Source organism: Bactrocera tryoni, chromosome 3, assembly GCF_016617805.1.
Source record: "Bactrocera tryoni isolate S06 chromosome 3, CSIRO_BtryS06_freeze2, whole genome shotgun sequence".
NCBI classification, from domain to species: domain Eukaryota; kingdom Metazoa; phylum Arthropoda; class Insecta; order Diptera; family Tephritidae; genus Bactrocera; species Bactrocera tryoni.
This window is the reverse complement of record NC_052501.1, coordinates 30,357,048-30,381,496: the sequence shown is the minus strand read 5'-3', so window position 1 is coordinate 30,381,496 and position 24,449 is coordinate 30,357,048. Positions and strand designations below refer to the sequence as shown.

The 24,449-nt window shown below is 34.9% G+C and overlaps 1 protein-coding gene across 12 annotated transcripts in view; it reads right to left on the bottom strand.

Moving 5' to 3' along the window:
- Positions 1–24,449, bottom strand: part of LOC120772320 (serine-rich adhesin for platelets) — a 132,649-nt gene that overhangs the window by 9,763 nt on the left and 98,437 nt on the right. For 2 of the 12 annotated variants that reach the window (XM_040100841.1, XM_040100842.1), the window contains 9 exons: positions 23,411–23,516; positions 21,971–23,089; positions 16,653–18,782; positions 15,918–16,109; positions 10,674–10,783; positions 9,040–9,435; positions 6,350–7,237; positions 2,105–2,537; positions 659–1,498 (listed from right to left, as the gene is read on the bottom strand). In XM_040100841.1, coding sequence (XP_039956775.1) covers positions 659–1,498; positions 2,105–2,537; positions 6,350–7,237; positions 9,040–9,435; positions 10,674–10,783; positions 15,918–16,109; positions 16,653–18,782; positions 21,971–23,089; positions 23,411–23,516 — 6,214 coding nt within the window. Of the gene's footprint in view, positions 1–658; positions 1,499–2,104; positions 2,538–6,349; positions 7,238–9,039; positions 9,436–10,673; positions 10,784–15,917; positions 18,783–21,970; positions 23,090–23,410; positions 23,517–24,449 lie in introns of all 12 variants that reach the window. The other 10 variants (XM_040100848.1, XM_040100849.1, XM_040100843.1 and 7 more) reach the window with 8 other exon arrangements.

The following is a 24,449-nucleotide window of genomic DNA, read 5'->3' as shown; positions in this document are numbered from 1 at the left end:
AAAACAACAATAAATATAGGGTTGAAGACAAAGGAAAATAATAGACACTACTTGAGTAAAGGGAAAGACAATTCTCTTAAACAAAATTTTGTTTTAAAATAAACATGTGCAACTACAAATTAAAGGGTATTACAACAACAACTTCTTTACTCCTCTAAGTGCAATTGATGATTTGAAAAGAGGTTATGAATGGAAAAATAGAGCTCGGAAGAAGAACGCTGTGCTGTATGTAGACGAAGGGGACGAGGAGACAAAATGCAGCGCCAACACGTTTTCTCACACGGGCGAGGTGTATGTACATAATATATATTATGTACATATGTACAGAACACATGCGCGTCGCAGCTTTCAAATAAATAAAAAAGAAAACGAAAAATTAAATGACAAAAGCAAAATATGATGAAAGACCGTGGAAAAAAATACAAAAACAGAAGCGGCATGCAACGCGGTCAACGGTCACGGTGTAAAAAAGGTGATGGTCAAAGCAAAAAAAGGTTTCAACAACCGAACGAAACCCAAGACAGCCAACTCAAAAGACATTCAAAGTCGAAAATACAAAATTTCAAAACTCCAAACGATATGAAAACAATTAAACGAAAATGCGCCCGTGAAAGCACACGTGACTGGATGCAGACAAAAACAAATAACGCGCGCTCACTTGGGTTGTGCGGGGCGGCATAGTAACCATTGCCGGTTGCGCCGCCGCCGATGCCGCTACCACTGCCACTGCCGTGATGTTGTTGCTGTTGCTGCTGCTGATGGTGATGGTGATGATGACTGCGTGAACTGGTGCCATAAATGCTCGCCAACGACGACGGCGACGAGCAGGTGGGCGAAGCCGGCTGCGAATGCACCGACGCGGGCGAGTGACAATGTATGGTGGTGGTTTGTATGAACGGATTGGTGGCCACGAATATCTTTTGTTGCACGCTGGAGTGACGCGACGGTATGGGCGGTTGACGGTGGTTACTCTGCAATGTGGCCGATTTTTGCTTGTAGGACATTTGTTGCTGCTGTTGTTGTTGGTGTGGCAGTGGCATCTGTGCGCGTTGGTTAACAGCCGCCGTCTGGGAATGTTGCTGTGACTGATGGTGTTGCTGAGCGGCTGCATTGGCGCCGATGGCGGTAGATTGTTGATATTGTTGCTGTTGGTAGTGTTGTTGCTGCTGCTGCTGCTGCTGATAGTGTTGTTGCTGTTGTAAACGCTGTTGTGCGAGATTCTTAGGTAATGTCATGGTGGCGGTGGGCGGCGCATAGGTGGCGCCTGCATTGGAGCGCATAGCATTTTTGGGCATGGTCGCGGTGGCATTGGCAGTGGCAGCATAAATGGATGAGTTCGTGGGTGGCGGCGGTGGATTTTCAAGCGGCGGCGGGCAGCTGTGTGTGTGTGGCTCGCGATGATGAGGATGGTGCTGCTGTTGTTGTTGCTGCAGCTGCTGCTGTCTAGCGACACCACCGGTTGGTGCATAAGACGACTGATGCTTGGGCGTCTGCGCAGCTGTGGCGTTTTTATTGGCATTAATTGTAGCGGCAGCAGTGGCAGCGATAGTAGTCGAAGAAGAATTGATGGAGGAGGAGGAGGAAGTGTAAATATTTGTGTGCATATGCTCTTTAGGCGTTTGTGCTGCATTTTGCGATGTAACGGACTGATACTGATTACTATGCGGATTGTGGTGATGATGATGATGATGTGGATGTTGTTGTTGTTGTTGTTGATGATCACGCGTGGATGTATGATAGTATGCGACGGAAGCGTTAGCTTGCGTTGGATTTGGTGTTGGTGTTGCGAGTGCAACGGCCGTTGAGGCGGCATTGGTTGCAAACGAACTGACTTTAGAGAGTAGCGATGAGGTTGAAGATGATAATGGGAAATGTGGTGAAGCATTAAAATTGGTGGTGGTGGTAGACGCTGATGAAGATGATAATAATGATGATGATGTTGATGATGTGTGTGAGAAATGGGTTGATGATGATGATGATGTTGTTGTGCATACAGAGACAGTAACAGATGATGATGATGAGGCTGATGCTTGAGCCGTATGCGTGGCATTTGCAGTGCTAAAACTACCATAAATTTTATTATGTTTCTCTATATTCGATTTACCGTCATAGTTTTGCTGCTGATGCATCGAACCGGTGGCGTTTGACGACATTTGCTGCTGCTGCTGCTGCTGCGGCGACTGGTGCTGTTGATGGTGAGGATGCGTGTAGTTTCGCATATAGACTGGCTCACTTTGGTGGTGCTGATGCTGATGCTGCTGTTGTTGTTGTTGCTGGTGCATATTGTGATGATTTGGTGAATTCGGTGTTGAGCCATAAATGCCATCACTGGTGTGCTGCTGTTGATTTTGCTTGCTTAGTCGCGCACTCAGCTGCGCAATCAAATTCGGATTGGTTTTCGGTTGTGTTGGTGGTATGACGTGATGGTGCTGATTGTGATGGTCATTCGTTGGTGCCGGACTGCCCGAACGGAAACTCGACATGCTTGTGACTATTTTCGGCTGCGCATAAATGCCGGGCGATGAGGTGCGGAATGACTAAATGGAAAGAAAATATAATAAAAGCATAAATGATGACATCGCAAGGCAGCAATGATGCTGATGATTTATGGGAAAACAACATTTAATGCTGATGGATGTTTTGTTTGGGTTTTAATTGATTGATGAATGGCTTTGTGCCAGGATATTAAACACCAATGACCAAATTTCACAAATAATTACGTCCATATATATATGTATGTATGTGTGTGCAAGTGTGTTAGCTGTTGTAGTTGTATTATATAGTAAATTACAACAGGTAATATTATATTAGACATATTTAGGTGATTGTGCTGTGTCATACTTGTATGTGTGTATGTATTTATACTGTCTTAACAAAAGTTTAAAATTATCTAAATTAATTATTAAATTTAGTTAATTAATTTATAAAATATTAAATATATTTTTAATACATATAGTTTTAGTAACGGTGGAAATTATATAGATATGTATATAATAAAATTGGATTAGCCATAAATAGTATTAAGAGTTAAACGTCTGCTAAATAAATTTAAATGAAAGATGTTAAAATATAAAAAATAATAATTATATTTATAAGATTTAAAAATAAAAAAAACATAAAAACATAAAAAAATTAAAAAAAATTTATAAAAAAAAATTAAAAAAAATTTTATAAAAAAATTAAAAAAAATAAAAATTAAAAAATAAAAAAATAAGAAAAAAGAATCAAATTAAAAGAAAAAATAAATACAAATTAAAAAAATAGTAATAATAATAATAATGGTATTAGTTTAAAAATAATAAAAAAAAAAACAAAAAATAATACTAAAAAATAGTAATAAATATTACATATACAATTTTTCGGCGAAATGTAGTAAATAAAGATTCATTAAAGCTTTTAATGCTTGTTCGCTATTATTAGGGCTTAGACATAGAATCAAAACTACCATCTAGAGCTTGTGTTAAAATATTAAAAATTAAACAAATAAAAAAATAATAATAATAAAAAATTATAACAAAAAATAAACAGTCAAAACAAACAGAAATTAGTAATATTTATTATCACACAGAATTACAAAAAATATAAACAATAATAATTAGTAATATGTTTATATAACAATATTAAGGAGTCATTATTTTTTCCAATAAAAAAATTAAATAAATTTAAGAAATGTTCAAAATACTAAAATTTGCTAATGATATTAGAAAAGATATTAATTGCATGATATCCGAGCGAATTTGAAAAAAAAGCGCTCTCAGAACTATCAACTGAGACCCAATGTCACGACTGATGACCGAAGGGTCTATTTTTTTCCAAATCATCTCCATAAATTCATATGAATAGATTTGGGTCTTCGTTATTGCCTAAATAGATGTTATTTTTCCAAACGTCACCTGAAACTTCAGTTTTTGCCATAAAAAATATTCAAGGTAAACAAGCCTTTTATCTTCAGTTTAAACCATGTCTAAATCATTTTACTTTTCCCTTCTATTTTTTATCGGATTTTTGATTTTTTGTAATAAAGTTTTTATCTGCAAAACTAATAAACCTATAAATTCGAAAAAAATATGTCATACTAAATTTTTATTTTTCTCGTATAAATATTAATTTAAAAGTTATACGCAGTTAAAGTTATGCATCAAGTGTACTGTATTTACGGTGCACCATGTCGTATGAGCAACACATAATGTATAAAGCATTGTCGACGCCAAAGAACCCCAGGCGGAGTTATTATTCGCAAAACAAAAGGCGTCAAATGAGTTTGTTTTTATCAGCCAATCGATTAATTTTTTAGTGAAGCTAATCCGTTGCGTCAACAGGAGAACAAATTACACAAAAATATTGAAGAAGAAAGTTATTATAATTTTGAGGTGAACATAATTTGGGGATCGGTTAAAGATACACAAGGCAAGTAAAAAGGGAGGAGTTCGCCCAATTTGTTTGGAGATTTGGGAGATAATGATCTAAATTTTGGATTCGTTCTTTACTGCTACAAGCTCAACGATTAAAATCAAGTTCTTATATGGAAAATATTTTTATTTGACGAGATAACTTCAGAAATTTTGCATGCATTATTGTACACGGTAACTGTAAAATTTTCAAGTAAATTGTTCAGTTCGGACTACTACAGCATATACATAGCTTTCATCATTTCGCGTGGAATACTTTTTTATTTGACCAGGTACATTGTGGCAAAAAAGCACACGGATGAATGTCGAAAAATAATTCGTCTCAAATTTTGTATTTCTAACCAAATTTTGTGTTGTAAGAGTGGTACAAAACCTACAAAGACGGTGCACAGATCATTGAAGACATGCCTCGTTCTGGACGACCTCCGACCTCTTCAACTGATATGGTACTTGAATATCTTCAGGCAAGCGTTAGAGAGATGGCAAGAGAGCTCGACATCTCTCGCGAATCCATTTGAATGATTTTTATGGATATTTCGGGTATGAAACGAGTTCTTGCTCGACTCGTCCCGAAAAAGCTGAATTATTTTCAGTACCGTAAACAGGTCTCTTTAGACATGCTTGATCGTACGAATTGCGATCCCACATTTATGAAGAGCATTGTAACTGCCGTTGAAACATGAGGTTATGAGTTTGACATGCAAACAAGTCAACAATCTTAGGAATGAAGAGAAAAAACGAGCCAAAACCAAAAATAACTACGCAAAAGACACTCAAAGAGCTGATGATGCTCATTATTTTCGATATACGTGATTTGGTATATCAAGAATTTGTGCCGGAGTGACAGACGGTCAATAAGAAGTTATGTTTGGATACATTGAGGCGTTTGCTTGAGAAAATCCGTCGAAAACAACCGAAATTGTGAAGAAAAATTCATGGATTTTACACGACACCAACGATGCACCAACGCATCGAGCCAAGATTGTGACTGAATTTAAAGCCAAAAACGCAATGAATACCATCGATTTACCAGATTTGGTTTTTTGTGATTTTTTCTTGTTCCCCAAGCTGAAATTGACGCTTTGTGAAACCCGTTTTCAGTCGATCGAAGAGATAAAACTAAATTCGCTGAAGGAGGTGAAGCCATCCCAAAAACTGCTTATGAAAAGTATTTCGAGGACTGGAAAAATCGTTGGCGTAAGTGTATTACATCTAGTGGGGATTACTTTGAAGGCGACAAAATAAATAGTAATGAATAATTAAATATTTTGCCTTTTGTGCACAAGTACCGGGTACTTGGTTGGTTTTTGAATTAAAAATATGTAGCAATCAGGGGAAGCACTAAAGGAAATAATCAAATATTAAAAATTAAAAAAGGCAAGAAAAAATAGTAAAAATAAGACCGATCTTAAAAGCTGTGCGGTTTTTAAGAGACTGCAGGAAATTTTTTCTAAGGAGTTTGAATATTTTGTACTTGAAAAATATTGTTTAAACGTAAAAAAAAGTAAAGCTTATAATAATTAAAAATCTTATAAAAATGTGCAGGATGGGTTTAAATGCGCTCTAAGCCTAAGGTTACTCAATATTACAATAACAAATATTAATAAAAAAAAATAGGAAGCAATTATCCCTTGTTAGTTAAGTTATGCGTGTGAATTCATGTTTCTTTTAGTTTTTAAATGGCGCTACTACTATGCTTAATTCCACTACGATTTTTGAATTTTGTTTAAATATTTTTTGAAATAATTTTTTATGCATTTTGTTAGCACTACGACACCCAGTATTCAAATTGCCGGCTATTGCTCGTGTTGCAAATGCGTTGATTACATACATACGTATGTGATGCAGGTGTGATGAAGCTGATTAGTATGAATTACAGATTACACTAGATTAGAGAATTGTACAAATGACGCTGCGGATCACACCAAAGCTGGACTTACGGCGTTGTCGCTATACACGGTCGCCTCATCCTCATTGTCGATCATGAGAGCGTCTAAATGATGTGCTAATTGCTGTTGTTGTTGTTGTATTTGCGATGGCTGCTGCTGCTGCGGCGGCTTATGCTGTAGCTTGGGGGAGTGGTGCAGGTGCTGATGTGACGGCAAATAATCATAAATCTGTTCATGTTGGCGTTTTTGTTGAAACTGATTGTTGTTGTTGGTGTGTTGATATTGTGTTGGATGCGGTGTGGATGTAGCTTGTGTATTGTATTGGTGATCCGCAAATTGTTTTTGTTGCTGCTGTTGCTGCTGCTGCTGCTTAAGCGAACGCTGTTGATTGGGATTGGGTGGCGGTAATGGTGGTGGCAACTCTATTTTGCTATGTTGGAAATCGTATGGTGGTGGTGAGGTATATGATGGTGACACCGGTGGATTGTTTGTCTTTGTGGGTGTACTACGAATCGTCGTGTGCACACCATACGTGTCCGGCAGTGCATTCGACTGCAAGTATTGTGATTTCGTTGGTGTTGTTGCTATTGTTGTTGTTGGCTGCGTGGTAACGGCATCATAGTAATAAATAGATGTTGGTGTTATAGGCAAAGTTTGATAGGCAGCTTCATTAGCAGCGGCATTAGCATGATTAGCATTAGTAAGCGGCATTTTGGCAGAGGTCAGTTGGGTGGTGGTCCTGCTGACCTCCATATAGGGATTATAGTATGAGTAGGCGTCGTAATGAAGCGTCTGTTCAGTGTTGCAGTCGGGCGGCAGCAAAGCGGTAGAGGAGAATGTCTTAACAGTGGTTGAGTAAATATTCTGTTGTAGTTGTATAGGTGTTGGTGTTGGTCTTGGTGATGGTGATGACGGTGTTGGTGTTTGTGTTGGTGAATACTATTGTGGTGGGCGTAGTGGTGTTGGTGCGAGCGGAATTCATTGGTTGTGCAGATTTTGATGTATTGAGAAAGGGGTTCAGAGAGTTTGTGCCAGCGGGTGGGTATGTGTGTGTGTACAGTGTTTGGATTTTATTTTTCAATTTAAGCGCAGACAATTTGCATATTTGAACATAAATATTTTGTAAAAGAATATGTGAGTATAAAAAATAATTGTTAAATCAGCGTAAATTAAAATAAAAAATAAATAAATTTAAATGAAATATATACAAATATAAAGACGTGTGGTTGATTAACATAAGATTATTGGTAAAAGTAAGAATTTTTTACTTCAAAAAAGCATTCAAAAACTATTCAAATTGTGTTCGAAAATACATTATTTTTTGTTCTATGTTCAGAAAAGTTGATTTTTCAAATTCTGGTAGGGCCTGTCAAGATTAAAGAATTTTCGAAAACAAAATTCCTGGTAAAAGCGTGATTTTTTGACTTCAGAAATCTACTCAAAAGCTTGAAATTTCTTTACTTTGGATATTTTTAAAGAAGAATTGCATTTTGAAACTTAGTACAAGCTTGTATGAAGTTAGAAAATTTTCGAAAACAAAGTTACTGGCAAAAGTGTGAGTTTTTGACTCCAGCAATCTACTCAAATGCTTGAAATTTCTTTATTTTGGATATTTTTAAAGAAGAATTGCATTTTCAAACATAGTACCAGCTTGTATTAAATTAGAAAATTTTCGAAAACAAAATTACTGGTAAAAGTATGAGTTTTTGACTTCAAAACCCGACTCAAAAATTAATATAGAGCTTGAAAATAATTCATTGTAGTTCGAGATCTAAAAAAATGTGGTTTTTAAACTTAGCACTAGCATGTATGAAGTTAGAAAATTTTCGAAAACAAAATTCCTAGCAAAAGTGTGAATTTTTCACTTCAAACATCCACTCAAAAGCTTAAAATTGCTTTATTTTGGTTCTTATCAAAGGAGAATTGTATTTTTCAAACTTAGCATAGCATGTATGAAGTTAAAAATTTTCAAAAACAAAATTACTGGCAAAAATATGAGTTTTTGACTTCAAAACCCCACTCGAAAATTAATATATCCTTGAAAATAATTCATTGTAGTTCGAGATCTAGAAAATTTGGATTAAAGAATTTTGGAAAAATTTTTGACTTCAAAAATTCACTCAAAAGCTTGAAATTGCCTTGTTTTGGTTCTTGTAAAAGAATAATTGTATTTTAAAATTTACTACCTACATACTAGTTGAAGTTAGAAAATATTCAAAAACAAAATTAGTGGCATATGAATTATATATAATATAAATTTTTTACAAATAGTAATTTCGACATAATTATGGTTTGAGGTTAAGAAAATTTGTTTTTTTTTTTCAAAGTTAGAAAAATTTCGAAACAAATTTTCTGGCAAAAGTAAAAAATTTTTAATTAACTATATTACTGATTTTTTTAATTTTTATATGAGCTTAAATGAAGTCTTAGGAAATATTTAAAATTAATGGAAATACCCGAAAACTTTGCACAAAGTTTAAAAAGTGTTAGCGAACCTTTTTTTCGAAACTTCGATTTTTTTTTTTAAATTTATAAAATTATAATTATATACTTTAAAATAATCAAAAATAAATATCAACGCTTTAAGCAAAGTACAGATAACTGTAAAATAAAACTTCAACAAAGAAGAAAAACCTCAGAACCACGTGGGCAACGCTTTCACTAAATGCCAGTTGTTGTTTCTATGCAAGATTGTTTGGGAGATATATTCGGTGGAGGGACGTTGCACTACATTTGCTCACCTGCAGCGATTGATGTGATTGCTGCAACTGTTGCTGTTGTTGCGAATGAAGTTGTTGCTGTTGCATATGCCGTATCGCGTTCGGGGAAGCGGGTTTATGACGCATAGCCGATAACGCCTTCACTGTTTCGGCAACTTTCAACGATGAACTCGGTATTGCCGAGGTCGAAACAGCTGATGGTGGTGGCGGTGTGGGAGTCGACGATTGTGCTTGTCTTGAGTCTAGCAGATAAGCGGGTGGGGGTGGCAGACTATCAACAGTATCGTAGTGGGAATTTTGTATTGTTGTTGTCGTAGCCGGCGGTGGCTGTTGGTTGGCATGAGGATGTAAATGATGAAGTTGTTGATAGTGTTGTTGTTGTTGCTGCTGTTGATTTTGATGTGGCGATTGTGTAGCCTAATTGCATTTTAGCATACGATAATGTTGCAAGTAAATGAAATTAAAATTAAATAAAAATTGAAAAATAGTAGAAGATAATTAAAAAAAATAATGAGAATTAAAAAAAAAACTATTTAAAAAAATTTATTTAAAAAAGGTAGGAACAAAAAATTTAGAAAAAATTGGAAAAAACGTTGAAAAAATTGTTAAACAAAAATTTTTGATACAAAAATTTTAAAATTAATGTTGACAAAAAAATGTTGAAATAAAATTTGAAAGAAAAAGTTTTGAAAAAACAACTGAACTTTTTTTAAATATTAAAAAAACAAAAATTTTTGCACCAAATTTTAAGAAAATTATAGAAAACAAAATTGTTGAAAAAAATGTTCAAAAAAACTTTGCAATTTTTTTATAATTTTTAAAATTAATAAAATAATAATAATAAATATATTTTTGTAAAAATGCTTAAAAACTTATTTAAAAAAATTATTAAAAAAAAAACAAATTTTAAATGTTTAAAAAACTTGTTTAAAAAAAATAAAAATTAAAAAAAATGAAGAAAGCCTGATATTAAATTATAGATCGGAAATTAAAAAAATTTAAAAATTTAAAAAAATTAAAAATTAAAAAAAATTGAAGAAAACCTGTTTTTGTTTTAATATTTAAACTTTTTTGAAAAAAAAAGAATTTGAAAAAAATTAAAAAAAAATATTAAATTAAACTAAAAAAAATATTTGAAAAAAAAATATTGAAAAAGAAATTGTTGAAGAAAATTGTTGAAATTTTTTTAAATTGAAATTTCAAAAATTTTCCTGGTATTTAAAAAACTTACTTGAAAAAATGCTTAAAAATAAAAATTGTAAAAAATTAAAAAAAAAAAATTATTGAAAAGAGATTGCTGAGTAAAATTATTGAAATTTAAATTTTTTTTATATTTAAAAATCTTTCTTGAAAAAAAATTCTAAAAACTTTTTTGAAAAAATTATTTTAAAAAATTTAAATATTTAAAAAACTCTTTTGAAATAAAAAAAGTAAAAAAAAAAAATAAATATAACGATTTTTTTTTAAATATGTTTTGGTGCTTAAAGCTGAAGTACATACATATGTATGTATGTGTACATAGTTTAGTGTTGTGTACGTTGCATACATAACCTCTATTCAAATACTTAACCTATTTTTTCGCTTTTTTATACGTAACATTTCACTTTTTCACTTAAATTTAGCTACAAAAATATTTTAGAAATATCTTCACTTACCGCTGTGCCGGTGGCATTGTGACTTGGCGTCACCGATGAGCTGCGACGTACTGGCGGCGGTGGCTTGGCCGTATTTACCGATGAGCGTCGCGCTATGCGTGTTACGCCTCCTGTTGCAACAAAACAAAATCTGAATTAGAATTTGTTGAAAACATTTTTGATTGGTATTAGATGATTTTAAATTTCCCATTAAGTTTGTTAATTGCCAAAAGTCATATTATACATTTTAATTAAATATAAATGTATATGTTATATATTTTTTATTATTTATTGACTGTTAGATGCACAAACACAAGACACCATAATATTTAGCAGGCCGGTTTAGTTACTCATATCACACGAGTATATTATGCTAGATAGATGTGTTTTTATATATACGAAGTTATGTATGAATGTACATATGTATATATACACTAACGTTATGTACATATGCTTTCTATGTACAGTTGACATAATGACATAACCAAATGCATAACTGAAGTATCGAAATTTTTTCTGCTGCCAAAATGCAAATTTAATGCAGTAATAATGAAATTGATTACATTTTGTTGTATAAAATTTCAAAAATGTTATACTATATATGCATATATATAATTCGATTAGCAATTGGCACAATTAGTAGACACTAATTGTTTTTTAGCCGTTCACCAAAGTTGCATATTTGAAGCATTGAAGAATATTTTGGAAAAAAAAAGAAAATTGATGCTTATTTTTTGTATTTATTACTTCTTAACACCACCGACTCCACGATTCCTCTTCCACGCAGTTAGTCCAACTTAAATTGGGAATAAGTGTGAGTGGTAGGTGCTTAGCCAGGCAAGTGAGTTATATTACAAGCAATATTAATGTGTGTGTGAATATGAACATTTAATGGATGAATTAATGAGAATGTTTAAGAGGAGAAATGATATGATGAGATTGATGGAGTGTTTAGGATGTACAGGAGTGTTAACTCAATATTTAAATGTTGTGAATGCACCTAATTTAATTATGTATGTGTGTACATGTGGTAAATATAACTGTTGGTCCGATAAAAAAACAACAGTAGTAATAACAGTATCTGCAATAAATTAGAATCATAAAAAAATTAAATGAAAAAAAATTTAATAAAAAAAAATAAAAAAACAAAAAAAAATAAAAAAACAAAAAAATAAAAAAAAAACAAAAAATAACTGAAAAACTAAAAAATTTAAACAAAAAATAACAAAAAAAATCTAAAAATTATAAAAAAAACAATATATATAGAAATAAAAAAATAAAGAAATTATAAAAAAATAAAGAAATTATAAAAAAATAAAAAAAAATCCGATCTATTATAAAAAAATAAAAAAAAACGAATTAAAAAAAATATAAACAAATGCATGTACGGTATTACATATGTGGTATTAATAAAACCACGCAAAGGAATGGCTAGCTAAGCTACAGTAAAACATTTGTAATAAGACCTAAAAAAATAGCAAAACATATAAAAAAATTACGAGAAAATATAACCTAAAACTTAAAAAATAACAAAATAAAAAAAAGCTATAAAAAAATAAATAAATAAAAAAACCGAATTAAAAAAAAATATAAACAAAAGTAGATTAATATACCCAAGCTTCAGTAAAAAGTTTACAATAGGAACTAAATAGTACAAAAAAAAAACAAAAAAAAAAACATTAACAAAATATAAAAAAAAAAATACAAAAAAATACAAAAAAATATATATATAAAAAATATGTTAAAAATATACTAAAAAAATAAAAAAAATATATATAAATAACCGAAATAAAAAAATATAAACAAAAGTATATAAATATAATCAGGCAAGGAATAGTTGAAATTCAGTAAAATATTTAGAATAGGAACAGGCGCAGGGCTGAAAAAATAATAATACCGAGTAGATCCGCAGAAATATGTATAATTTCACCTAAAGGTAGGCGGTACTACGCTCGTCGAATTTTGGCACCAGTTTCTACAAAAACGTCTTGTACCAACTCGGGTGTAAAAATAATGTCTCTGACACATTTATTTATTTTTTATATGGGGATTTGGCAGGATTACTTTCCGATTCCATCTATTTTCGCGCTGTCGGAGGGAATAACAAAAACATTTCTTCTAAGAAAATTTGGTTAATTTGGCTTAAGTGGTTTGGGAAATATGCACATTAAACCTCTTAGAGGGGAGGGCTATGCCCAATTTAAAAAAAAATTTTAAAGACACAGTTGCCCTCGCTACTGTGATCCACTATACCAAATTACAGGTAGGTAGGTAGGTAGGAGTGCAGCCCTATCGGGCTCAATTAGCACTTGATGTGCCATTTTGATACACTGTTCGTAGAACCTCCTGTATCTGCTATTACGTTTCACTTCCTCTCTCAAACCATTTTGAGGTTTCGATGAAACTACTTATGTCCGATATGCTTTTAGTGGAAATCCATCCAAGGTTTGGTGCTTGATGGATTCTAAGTGTTTTGTGTCGGATCTGTGCTAGAGCTGGGCATTCGCAGAGAAAGAGGTAGACCAAATTACAATTTAGTACTTTTATTAAGTGGTTAGTTATGGCACTTCATATGTTTTTGCTGAACGGCACTATGTAGGCGTGGCAGTGAACCGATTCCGCCCATCTGCAATGGCAACGGTCAAAAGTCTATGCAAAAGTTCGTGAAAGTTTTCTCTACAAATACTTGATTTTAATCGTTTAGTTTGTATGACAGCTATATGCTATAGTGGTTCGATCTGAAAAATTATATTTAGAGATTATAGTGCTGCCTTAGACAACAATTCCCACCAAATTTAGTGCAAATTTCTAGTCAAATAAAAAATTTTCCATACATGGGCTTGAGTTATGAGTTTAAAAGATCTGTGTGTACGATTCCATATCGGCGCTTCCGACAAATGAGCAGCTTCTTGAGAAGAAGAGAAGGTGTGCAGAATTTCAGTTGAATATCTCAAAAGCTGACTGGGACTCGTTGGCTTATATGTTGAAAATATCAAATAGGGTTGAAAAATAATAAGCTTAACAACTTTTCATAAAGGCGTTTCATGTAAACTTAAAAAGTAAAAAAAAATTATAAAAAAAAGATTTAAATTTAAATATAAAAACTATGTATAAGGGTCTATAATGTCAAGGAAAGAAAACAATGATATTAAAGTCTCTAAGGCATAAAGATGCCTATCCATGATTTGGATCATATAAAAACATTTTTATAATAATATCACTCCCTCAAAGATTTTGATCGCTTATTCTTTCACGCGAGTTAATAAATATATATATGTGTATGTGGATATGAATGGAATGAAAAATAGTATTTATGATTAATGTTTATGACTTTTAATTGGTTTAAAAGCTATTAGTTTTTATTCAGCGATAGTTAGACAACCGACACCGAAAATAAAAATCTAAAAGGTGAAAGAAATAATCGTTCATATACATATGTATGTGTGTAGAAAAGGAAATGGAAAAAGTTTTCAATTTTGAAAAGATTGTTTGCAAGATGTGCGATATTAAGTCGCATAAAATATCTTCATTTCAGGTATGAGAGCAGACGAAGATAGATCAAGTGAAAAAACTGCAACATGACCCTACTTTTCAACTGAGAAAGAAGACTCAAAGTAAACATAGAAAAAGATGGCTGGCGTAAAGGTATTTTAGCTACGCGCAACACTTTAAATATCTATACGGATGGCTCGAAAATGAACGATGCAGTTGGTGTGGGTATATGCTGTACAGAGTAGGGCATAAGGCAACCTTTTAAATTAACAGATCACTTCAAGCTGGGGTCTCTGCTATTACGAAAGTCGCGGAACTGGCTTTTAATGCACCTGAATCCATAGTCACCATTTACGTAGCCAGCCAAGCAACAATCAAGGCAGTAACATCGTATCGCATATCGGCCAGAAGTATCTTAGAAACCATGGCAGCAGTGGAAAGTGTTGCCAGAAGTAAGCAACTTCAATTCTACTGGTTGCCAGGCCACAAAGGCATCGAGGGCAAAGAAATAGTGGACGAGATTGCCAAGAATGGTGTACGGCTAACATCCGAAAACGTGATCAACATTGAGAAACCCATGCATTGTGTGTACGACGATTTAGACAGAACCTTGGTAAAGATAATCAAAACCCGATGGCACGAGCTAGCTGGGTACAGAACTGTAAAAGTCATGTGCAAAACGGTAAATCGGCAGAACACAAAAATTGCTATTGGTAGTCGATAGAAGAGACTGTAGGAACATGATGAGAATACTAACTGGCAGTGTCTGGTGGCCGCACACGCTCGAGAATACTGCAAGAAATGTTAAGAGCAGGCACCATGGAGACTCTCTTGTGCACTTGTCCTGCATTGGTAAGACTACGCTGTAAGCATCTGAGGTCCCCACAGTATGATACACTGGAGGAGGTATCGAAAATGAGGCCGCAGAGTCTGTTAAAATTTGCGTCATGTGCAAGCATCCTAAAGGAAGACTACTTCTCTTCAACCTAGGAACTGAAGAACTGAACTCCGTCTATGCGTGTCTTAATGGCCTACCAGTTGAACCTAACCTAACCTAATGATTTGTTTTTATATAAACAATGTCAGAAAAACGTGCTCCAGGAGATTTGCATTGATTTTTGAAAGAAGGAAGAGGGAAAATAGTGCGATAACTGTTTTTTTTTTGTTTTTTTTTTTTGTAAGCTTGAATATTGAAGGGGTCGCGAGGTGAAATCTCGACTTACATAGTGGGTGTCAAGTTCAAAAAGGGTCAATGTGCATTAAGAGTGTTTGAAATCATATTGATTTTTGTTATATACGATACTACAATTCAAAAACTCTTATTCTTAAAAAGGTTTTGATGAAATTAACAAACAATTATTATATTAAGTCAGTGTTTAAGAAACTCGAAAGTTAAGTGAACTCGGCAATGGCACCAAATAGTAATTTTTAGTATTTTAAGGTTGTGTTATTGTTGATTGGAATTGCAATATCTCGCTATGTAGACCAAAAATTGGTCACTACTGTTAAGTCAGTGTTTAAGAAACTCAACAAAAAATCATATACAATAATATTTAGTAAAGCACACGAGTTGGTTAATACACAAAGTAGAAGAAATACGAAGAATTGTTGAGCAAATCAGAAAAAAAAACCGAGAGTTACACAACACAAAAGCACCAAAGAAGAAATTAGGCCAGTTAAATGTGTGAGAATATTAGTTAGTACGTAAAAACAAAGTAGAACACAAAAACAAACAACCAAAAAGAATGTCAAAAGAGTCAAAAACGAACGAACCCGACAATGAAGCCGGTCTCGGCGTGATATTCGGTTTGGCGTTGGCGGAATTTATATTGGAGTTGGATGCATATGCAGATGCAGACGAGACCGAGGCAGAAGCTGCTGATTGTTTGGTGTGAATGGTGGGTGGTATTGATGTTGGTGTTGCACAAGTGGAAGAACACGCATAGGCGCAGGCGGAGACAGACACTGATGATGGGGATGACGATGACAATGATGATGATGACGACAATGAAGTTGTTGATAATGTCGCATGGTTGTTGGTTTGATTGTGTATATGTGGATGTTTTTGTTGTTTTGTTTTTTGATGGACAACCAATTGCGAACGCAACGGTAATGGCGGTGTTGGTGGACATTTCAACAGGCGATCAGTCGAAGCGCGAATTGCAGGCGTGCATAATAATAATGACGACGACGATGACGATGTTATGGTGGATGGCGATGGAGATGAGACACGAATGGTGGAGTTTGATGATTTTTGTGTAGATGACATGGAGGCAGAACGTTTGGGGCGTGTTTTAGCATTAATATTGTTGTTGTTGTTGGTAGTGGTGTGATTTTTGTTGTTCATGTTGTTGTTGTTGTGTGATTTCAGCGCATGAAATTGATAATGAGTACGATTAGAATGGGTTTGTTTACTAGTCTTAGGATATGCAGATGAAGCTGCTGATGCATTTCTTCTACTATCACTATTATTGTTCATATTTCTATTATTACTACTACTTTTAGTACCATTTTGATAGACAAGCTGTGGCCCTGCAAATGAGGATGATGCGGATGCGGATGCGGATGCGTTTGTGTGGTGATGGGATGATGCAGTTTTCACTACAAATGCCACATGATTGGATGATGATGCGGATGCAGATGCAGTTGTAGTTTTAGTTGTTGCATTCGACATAGCCGTACTACAACTGCGCTTATTTAAGCTAATTGCATTACAATTATTGTTATTGCTGTTGTTGTGATTGTTGCTGCTGGCGCCGCTGCTGCTATTGCGATTGCCAAGGCCATTGCCGACGCCGCTGGTGGTTGTGGTGGTAGTGATGGTGGTGATGTTGTTGGTAGTGGTGTTGTTGGAATTGCTATGATTGTGGTTGCTGTGGTTGTGGTTGCTGAGGTATATTGAACTATTCGTGTTGTTGGCGGCTGATTGTGGTGAATGTTGTTGCAATTGTTGTTGCTCCTGCAACAGCTGCTGCTTCTGTAGCAACAGCTCGTGGTGTTGCTGCTGTTCGTGCTGCAGTTGCAACTTCAATTTCTGCTTGCGAATTTTCGCATCTAAATCGGCCTTGAAATTGGCCTTCGTCAAAAGCGGTGGCGGCGGTGTGGGCGCAGCCGTCAGCCGCTCGCCCACCGCTTCACAACTACCTCTACAACTACTACTACTACTACTCTTACGCACGCTGGCGTTAGCCTCTAAACTCAAATTGTGGTCGGCCGCTTGGCCATTGAATATACTCAAAGTCGGTTTGGGTGGCGGTATCGCTGCTTTGCGACGTATTATGGTATCTGCGTGCATGTTGTGTGCATTTGGTGGTGTTGCCACCCTTCTACTACCTTCCTCGCTGCACGCTGCTTGCGCTTGTGCCGTACCTGCGTTTGCGTACTGCTGCTGATGATGGCGGTGGTGCGGCGTGCGCAGCAGTGAGAGTTCGCTGCCGCTATTGTTGTTGTCGCCACAACCGAGCAGCTGCAGTTGTTGTTCGCTGGAGGCGCGGAAAGAGGAGAGTCGCTGTTTGGCAGGCGCTACGGTTGCGGTGTGCGGTGGCGAGGTCGGTCCCAAGCACGACAACGACGACGACGACAAGGCCAGCACGGACATCATGCCGGCGCCCGGTGCAGCCAATCCATCGTGTGGTGCACACAAACTAGTCGGCAGTTGTGTCAATTCGCGCATTTCCTGTCGCCCCAATTGTTGCTGTAGTGGATCCTTTGTGCGCAGTACGACAATTTCAGAGTTCTGTTTGACATAATCGATATCAGGCGTGATGGGTATCTGATGATCGTAGATAACGACCACATTACTGCCGCCATCGCTGCCGTTGTCCGCAGCCTGTTGTGGCGTTTGGTACGTGTCGGAGGTGTGCGATGCGCAATCGTCGGCCGTCGTTGTCGATGACACTGCCATCAACGAGCGATTATCGCCAATAGCGCTGCCCACATCGGCGGGCTCATCCACGCCCGACGAGGCGGCTATCGACGATGAGGACACCGCTGTGGCGAAGTGCGCGAAAGTGGGATTCTCGTAGCCGCCCGCCAGCGAACTCGTTTCGCTTACATAGCAACGACTCAGCTCCGAATCGGAATTGTATTGTTGCAGTGTGCGACCGTTATTGTCATTGCCACCTGTGGCACAACTCTCTCGGCTGCTCAAGCTGGTATTGTGTTCATTATTGTTGCTGCTACTCTTCGTGTTGTTATTGTTGTTGTGATTGTTATTTATGCTCGTCAGCGAGCCGACATCAGCGGCCACATCATCGGAAGCAGTGTCGGAGAGATCAGTGCCGCAGCCGCTCGTTTGATTGCTGGCGCATTGCGGTGATTTGGGTGGACGCGGCGGACAAATAACGGTTAATGGCGTTGTTGTGTCGACACGCTCCGCCTCCGTGTCTGCTAATGTTGTTATTGCCTTGGCATTGCCGCTCATCTGATTGCTGTCGGCGACGACGACGCTGTTGCTGCTCGTGCCGATCAAGGGGAAGGGACGATCACCACAATTGTCGCTCACAGTCTCATCCGCTGTTGGGGTGGGCGTTGTTGTTGTTGCTGTTGCGCGCTTGCTTGCATCGATCTCGCGTTGAAACGAGTCTAATTCGCCAATTAAATTATTTAATTCTTGGATCGAGTCTTCAAAACTTTTATCTACATAATTGGGTCGGTAGTGTTGGTGGTGTTTGGTGTACGGTTGTTGTTTTGGTTGGTTTTGTTGTTGTAGAAAATTGCGGTAATTGTTGTGTTTTTGGTGCGGCAGAAAGTTGCATGTGTAAATGATGTGGAGTGGTTGTTGTTGTTGGTGTGGATTTATATACATTTTGTTGTGGAAGGTTTTTGGTTCATTGTTGTTTTTGTTTTTGTTTTTTTTTTTATATATAGATATAGTGCAAGTTTGACGTAAGAGTAGATTTTTTCATTAATTTTTACAAAGAAATCATTTTCAGAAATTGGGAGGCATTTTTTGTTGTTGGATTTGTGTGTTTTTGTTTTTTTGGCATTTACATTTCATGTGTTTGTTGTTCACGTGGTTGTGAAATATATAGTGGCGTTTTATGTGTTGTTGTTGTTTTTGTTTTGTGATAAAACAAAAAACAGTTGGGTATATAATTAATGTTGGGTAAAGTGGAGAAGAAAAAAGAAAAAGGGAGAACGAAAAACAAAGAAAATTCAATTAATTAGTTGTAGTTTTTGTTGGCAACAAATCTGAACAAAAGTAAAGACAAACAGGGTATAATATGTACATAAATCAGGCAAAAGGACGCAAGAGCAAGCTTTAAGAGGTCAAAATGTTGAGTGGAAAATTTTTTCTTTTTGTGATTTTGACGGTTTTACTTAATAATATATGTATATTTAAAATATATTAAAAAAATATCTAATAAGAATTATTTAATTAATAAATAACTAATCTTTTGTAATATTATATATATTGAAAAAAAAAAATTATATCTATATAATTATATATTAATCACAACTATTTAATTAATAAAAACTAATTAATTTTTTGTGCAAAAAATGTTTAATTAAAATAATTTCAAATTAAATTATTAAATACCTTATTTAAAATTTTGTTGAAAAAAAAACAGAATTTAATTATTAAAACTATATTATTTTTTTTTTAATTTTCACATTAATATTTTTTTAAATTCAAATTAATTTAACTTTCTTTAATTATAATAACAAATAAAAAAATATTCGAAATTATTCTCACATAAAGAAATATTATAATTTTATTTCAAAATTTCTTTTTATGGTTTGATCTTCTTACTTAAAAATATATACATATTTATAATAATATATGTATATTTAAAATATATTTAAAAATATGTAACATCTCTTTAACATCTTTAACTACAATTATTTAATTAAAGAAAGTAACTAATTTTTTTGCAATATTGTATCCATATATTTAAAAAAATTAATATCTTTAATTATAATTATTTAATTAATAAAACTAATTATTATTTAAAAATAAATTATTACATTTTTAATAGTTAAAGAAATAAAAAATAATTAAATTAATTTGAATAAATATTTTTTTATGTAAACATAGTTTTGAAATGTTTTTTTTTATTTGTTGATATTAAAAAAAAATTAATTTTAATTTGAATTAAAAAATTAAATAATTTTGAATGTAAAAATGAAAATATAACAATTTATTTAATAAATGAAATTTCAAAAATTTTTCCCACTATTTTTTTGTAATTAATTGTATCCATATATTTAAAAAAATTAATATCTTTAATTATAATTATTTAATTAATAAAACTAATTATTATTTAAAAATAAATTATTACATTTTTAATAGTTAAAAAAATAAAAAATAATTAAATTAATTTTAATTAATATTTTTTATGTAAACATAATTTTGAAATGTTTTTTTATTTGTTATTATTAAAAAAAATAAATAAATTTTAATTTGAATTAAAAAAATTAAATTAATTGGAATGTAAAAAAGAAAATATAACAATTTATTTAATAAAAAAAGTTTCTAAAATTTTTTTCCACTTTTTTTTTGTAATAAAAAAATTGATTTTAATTAAAAATATTTTAAAATTTATGAATAATTTTTTTCTTAAAAAATGTATATTTATGATATGTAAAAAAATGTAATATACATACATATTTAATTAAAACTATATGTGACCTGGTCTACGAAAAGGGAGCTAACGTGCGAAAACTAGTTTTCTGTTAAAAATAAACCGTTAATAATCGTTATCTCATTAATTGTTCTCCTTTTTTTGACACCTAAGCCCCCTTTCCGTAGACCAGGTCACATAATTTTAATAAACGATGTTCTAAAAAATTTCCCCTCTATTTTTATGTAATAAAAAAAATTAATTTTAATTTAAAATATTTTAAAATTTATATACTCCTTTTATTCATTATGTAGTAAGAAAATTTACATATTTATTTCTTTAATAAAAACCGAAATATTTTCCCACTAATTTTAATGTAATAATTAATTTTAATTAAAATTATTTTCAAACTTACATACATATATACTAAGTTATTTTCAGATAATTGAAATATTTTGATTTAAAATTAATTATTTTTTATAAAGAGTTTCAAAATATTTTCAAAATTATGTTTGCCTAAAAAATATTAAAAAAAAAATGTATTAAAGAAAAATTTAATAAAAAAAACATTTTATATTTATCAAAAAAATATATAAAAAATAATTTTTTTGAAATATATGTATATATTTTTTCAAATAAAATTATTGTTTTATTAAAATATATTATATTATTTAAAACGTTTTTACTCAAAAAAATTATACTGTAACCAAGAAAGAATTTTGAAATATTTAATTGACATTGAAATTCAGGCAAAGTCCGATTTTTATAATCACAAAAATTTATAAAAAAAATTTTAAAATAAAAAAAAAATAATAATAAAATAAATAAATAAAAATTTTTTTTTGTATTTCAAAATTTATAAAAAATAAGATCTAAAAACATCATGCAGTAGTTGTTTTTAACCTTGCTACAACTACGACTTTCCACTATTCGACCTCCAAGCTTAACCCTTGTGCACACGGGACAAATAAATAATAAATAAATTTGACAAAACAGGTGGTGATTAATACAAATGTAGTTGAGGGTTGGGTGGTGAGACTTTGCATGGCATTGCAAATTGTATAAACAAAAGTGCTTGATTGCGCTAAAAGGGGGGCGGGGGACATAATCAAAGTTGCATGTGGTGTAGTGCTGGTTGGCTGGAAGGCACGAGTACACTTGAGGTGGTGTTTACGAGTACAAACAGTGAGAGTAATTCATGTTCGTTTGCGCCCAGAAACAGACGCTCGGTAAGCTCAAACACGCCATATGCCTACTCACCCACTTCTTGCTGCTCCACGTGCTGCTGCTGCTGCTGTTGTTGTTGCTGTTGCTGTGGCAACGGCTGTTGATAATGATTGCCAGCGGCGCTGGTGTTTGCCGCGCGATAAACCTCATCCGGAGTCCGGCGCGTACCATATATGGCCTCGACCGTGGAGCGTCCCGGTGTGACCGCAGCGGTGGAAGCAGCTGCGGCTGCGGCTGCCGCCTGTTTCTCGAACATCGAGGCTTTCTGCAGCACTGAGGCGCGTGAACGTTCATCATTCTCTACAATAGTTGGGGATTCTGTATCGTTTGCTGTCGCAGTTGAATCGGTGGCATTTGTATAAGTTTGTTCGGACGTTTCGGTGGGTGTGGTTTGGGACTCTATGCATGTAGCATTATTCATAGCATTGTTATTGGTAGTATTACTTGTTTGTTGTTGCTGTGTATTTGTTTCGTGTGCGGGTACAATGGTGGGTTGTTGACCGGCTGCATCGGTTTCGGTGATCTTCAGCACATCACTATCGACTGAAGCGGTGCCACTTTGTGGTGGCGTTGGTGAATTGACATTGTATACGAAACCGCTCAACATGCCGCTCGTCACGCTGCCGCCACTTGGTGTACCAGCCGCCGTGGATGACGGTGAATTGGTCAGCAGTGGTGAATAGTGGTTTTGTGGTGTTGAGCTGCCACTCGACGGTGTCGGTGTTTGGCCAACAAGTGGTGTGGCTATCGTGCCGGATTCTATGGAGGGATGCGAATGCAGGGAGGGTGTGTTCGAGGAGGCAGACGAAGAGGAAACGGAATGTGAACGTGTTTTGCTGCCGCTGACCATAACACCTGATTGGTGCTGCGATTGCTGTTGTTGTGACTGCTGATTGCCCGATGCAGTCGAATCGTTGGAAAACTGTGAGGATATAGAGTCGATCGAGTGTTGTTGTTGCAGATTGGCGACTGGCCGTTGTTGCTGCTGTTGTTGTTGTTGGTTAGTAATTTTTGCTGCCGCCATGTTGGCCAACTCAGACATATTGACGTAAGTGGGCGGCGGGGATGTTGTCTGCAGATGTTGTTGCAGTTGCTGTTGCTGCTGCTGCTGCTGCTGCATGTGTTGTTGTTGTGCATGATGCGCTGATAGCTCTGCTTGCAGCATTTTGTTAATTCATTTATTGTGTTTTTTTTTTGTTTTTGTTTTTTATTCAGCACATTGAAAGCGAGCGAGCGAGCGTGCGTTGGGCGGTGGCGGCGTAGCGTGTGTGTATGTATGTGTGTTTCATTATTTTTTGTACATAGGATATGTTAGGCATAAGAGAAGGGAATAGAGAGCACAAAAACAGGGTAAATTAGTAAACTCGTCTAACTCGGGTAATTAGCAAAGACATTGACGGTAGACAAATTAGAGAGACACAATGAGCACTCGTCGAGACGCTCTCGAAGTGTGGTGGAAATGCGTTTACTCACCTTTTGTTATGTGCGCCGGTATTGGTGAGGGGCATTGACGCTGTAAGAGATTGTTGGTGCTGCGATTATTGTTGGCCGAAAGTGGTCGTTCCAACGAAGAGCAGCGCTGTAAAAAACGATTGAGTTAATTAGTGAGTGAAAATTAAATGAAATTAAGGGGATTTTTGAAGGATGAGTTGAGCATATCAACAGATCGATAGTAAAATTTATATATGTAACAGTCAGTGGAGGATCAGATCAAAGATTATCACGAGAACTGCCTTCGTAAAAACTGTTTATGTTGTTCTTGTAATGGGTACCTAATCCCCGCCAGACTGGTAAGGATTAGATAAGTTGCCATTGGTAGGCCCGAGAAACGTGCTGTTTCGACGGGGGCGGACCAATGGGAGAAGGGTGTCAGATGTGAAGGGATAATAGGGCATACAAAGGGGTGGCTAGTATAATGCGGGGACTCATTACATGTGTTTGATATGTCTATTCTGAATAAGTAGGATTTTAACCTGCTACAGTATCCAGAACGAAGCTACGCAAAGGTCACTATTGTTCCTCGCGACAACTCGAGTTCTTCGTCTGCAATGGGTGCTGGTTTGACTCCATGTACGCCATTCACTGGGAGGGAGTCGGTGAAAAAGTTATTGGTTCCGCTGTTAATGGCGGTCAGTGCTTGTCGGAAGTAAGTTGCGTCCGAAGTCTTGTCAGCGTATTGTTTTATGGCCTCAACGTATTGTAGATGAAGGTCATCTTGATGCTCCTAGGAGGCGGTTCCGCTCCAATCAGGTAACTGAAGGGATAACTTCTGTGAAAGCAGGAGAGCATACGGGCCACACTATGTCGTAGTTTGAAGTGCAGTGCTCTGACAAGTTTGGAACATCCTCGTCTGTGTTTCACTGTATCCAGGCGACCATATTGGTGCGGTGTAGTTAAGGGCCGGCCGACCGATTGCCTTGCAAGTTGCCAACAAAGTTTCTTTGTCCTTTCCCCATGTGCTGCCGGCTAACAACTTGTAGGTTTTGTTGAGGCTCTGTTAAAATCTTAGGGT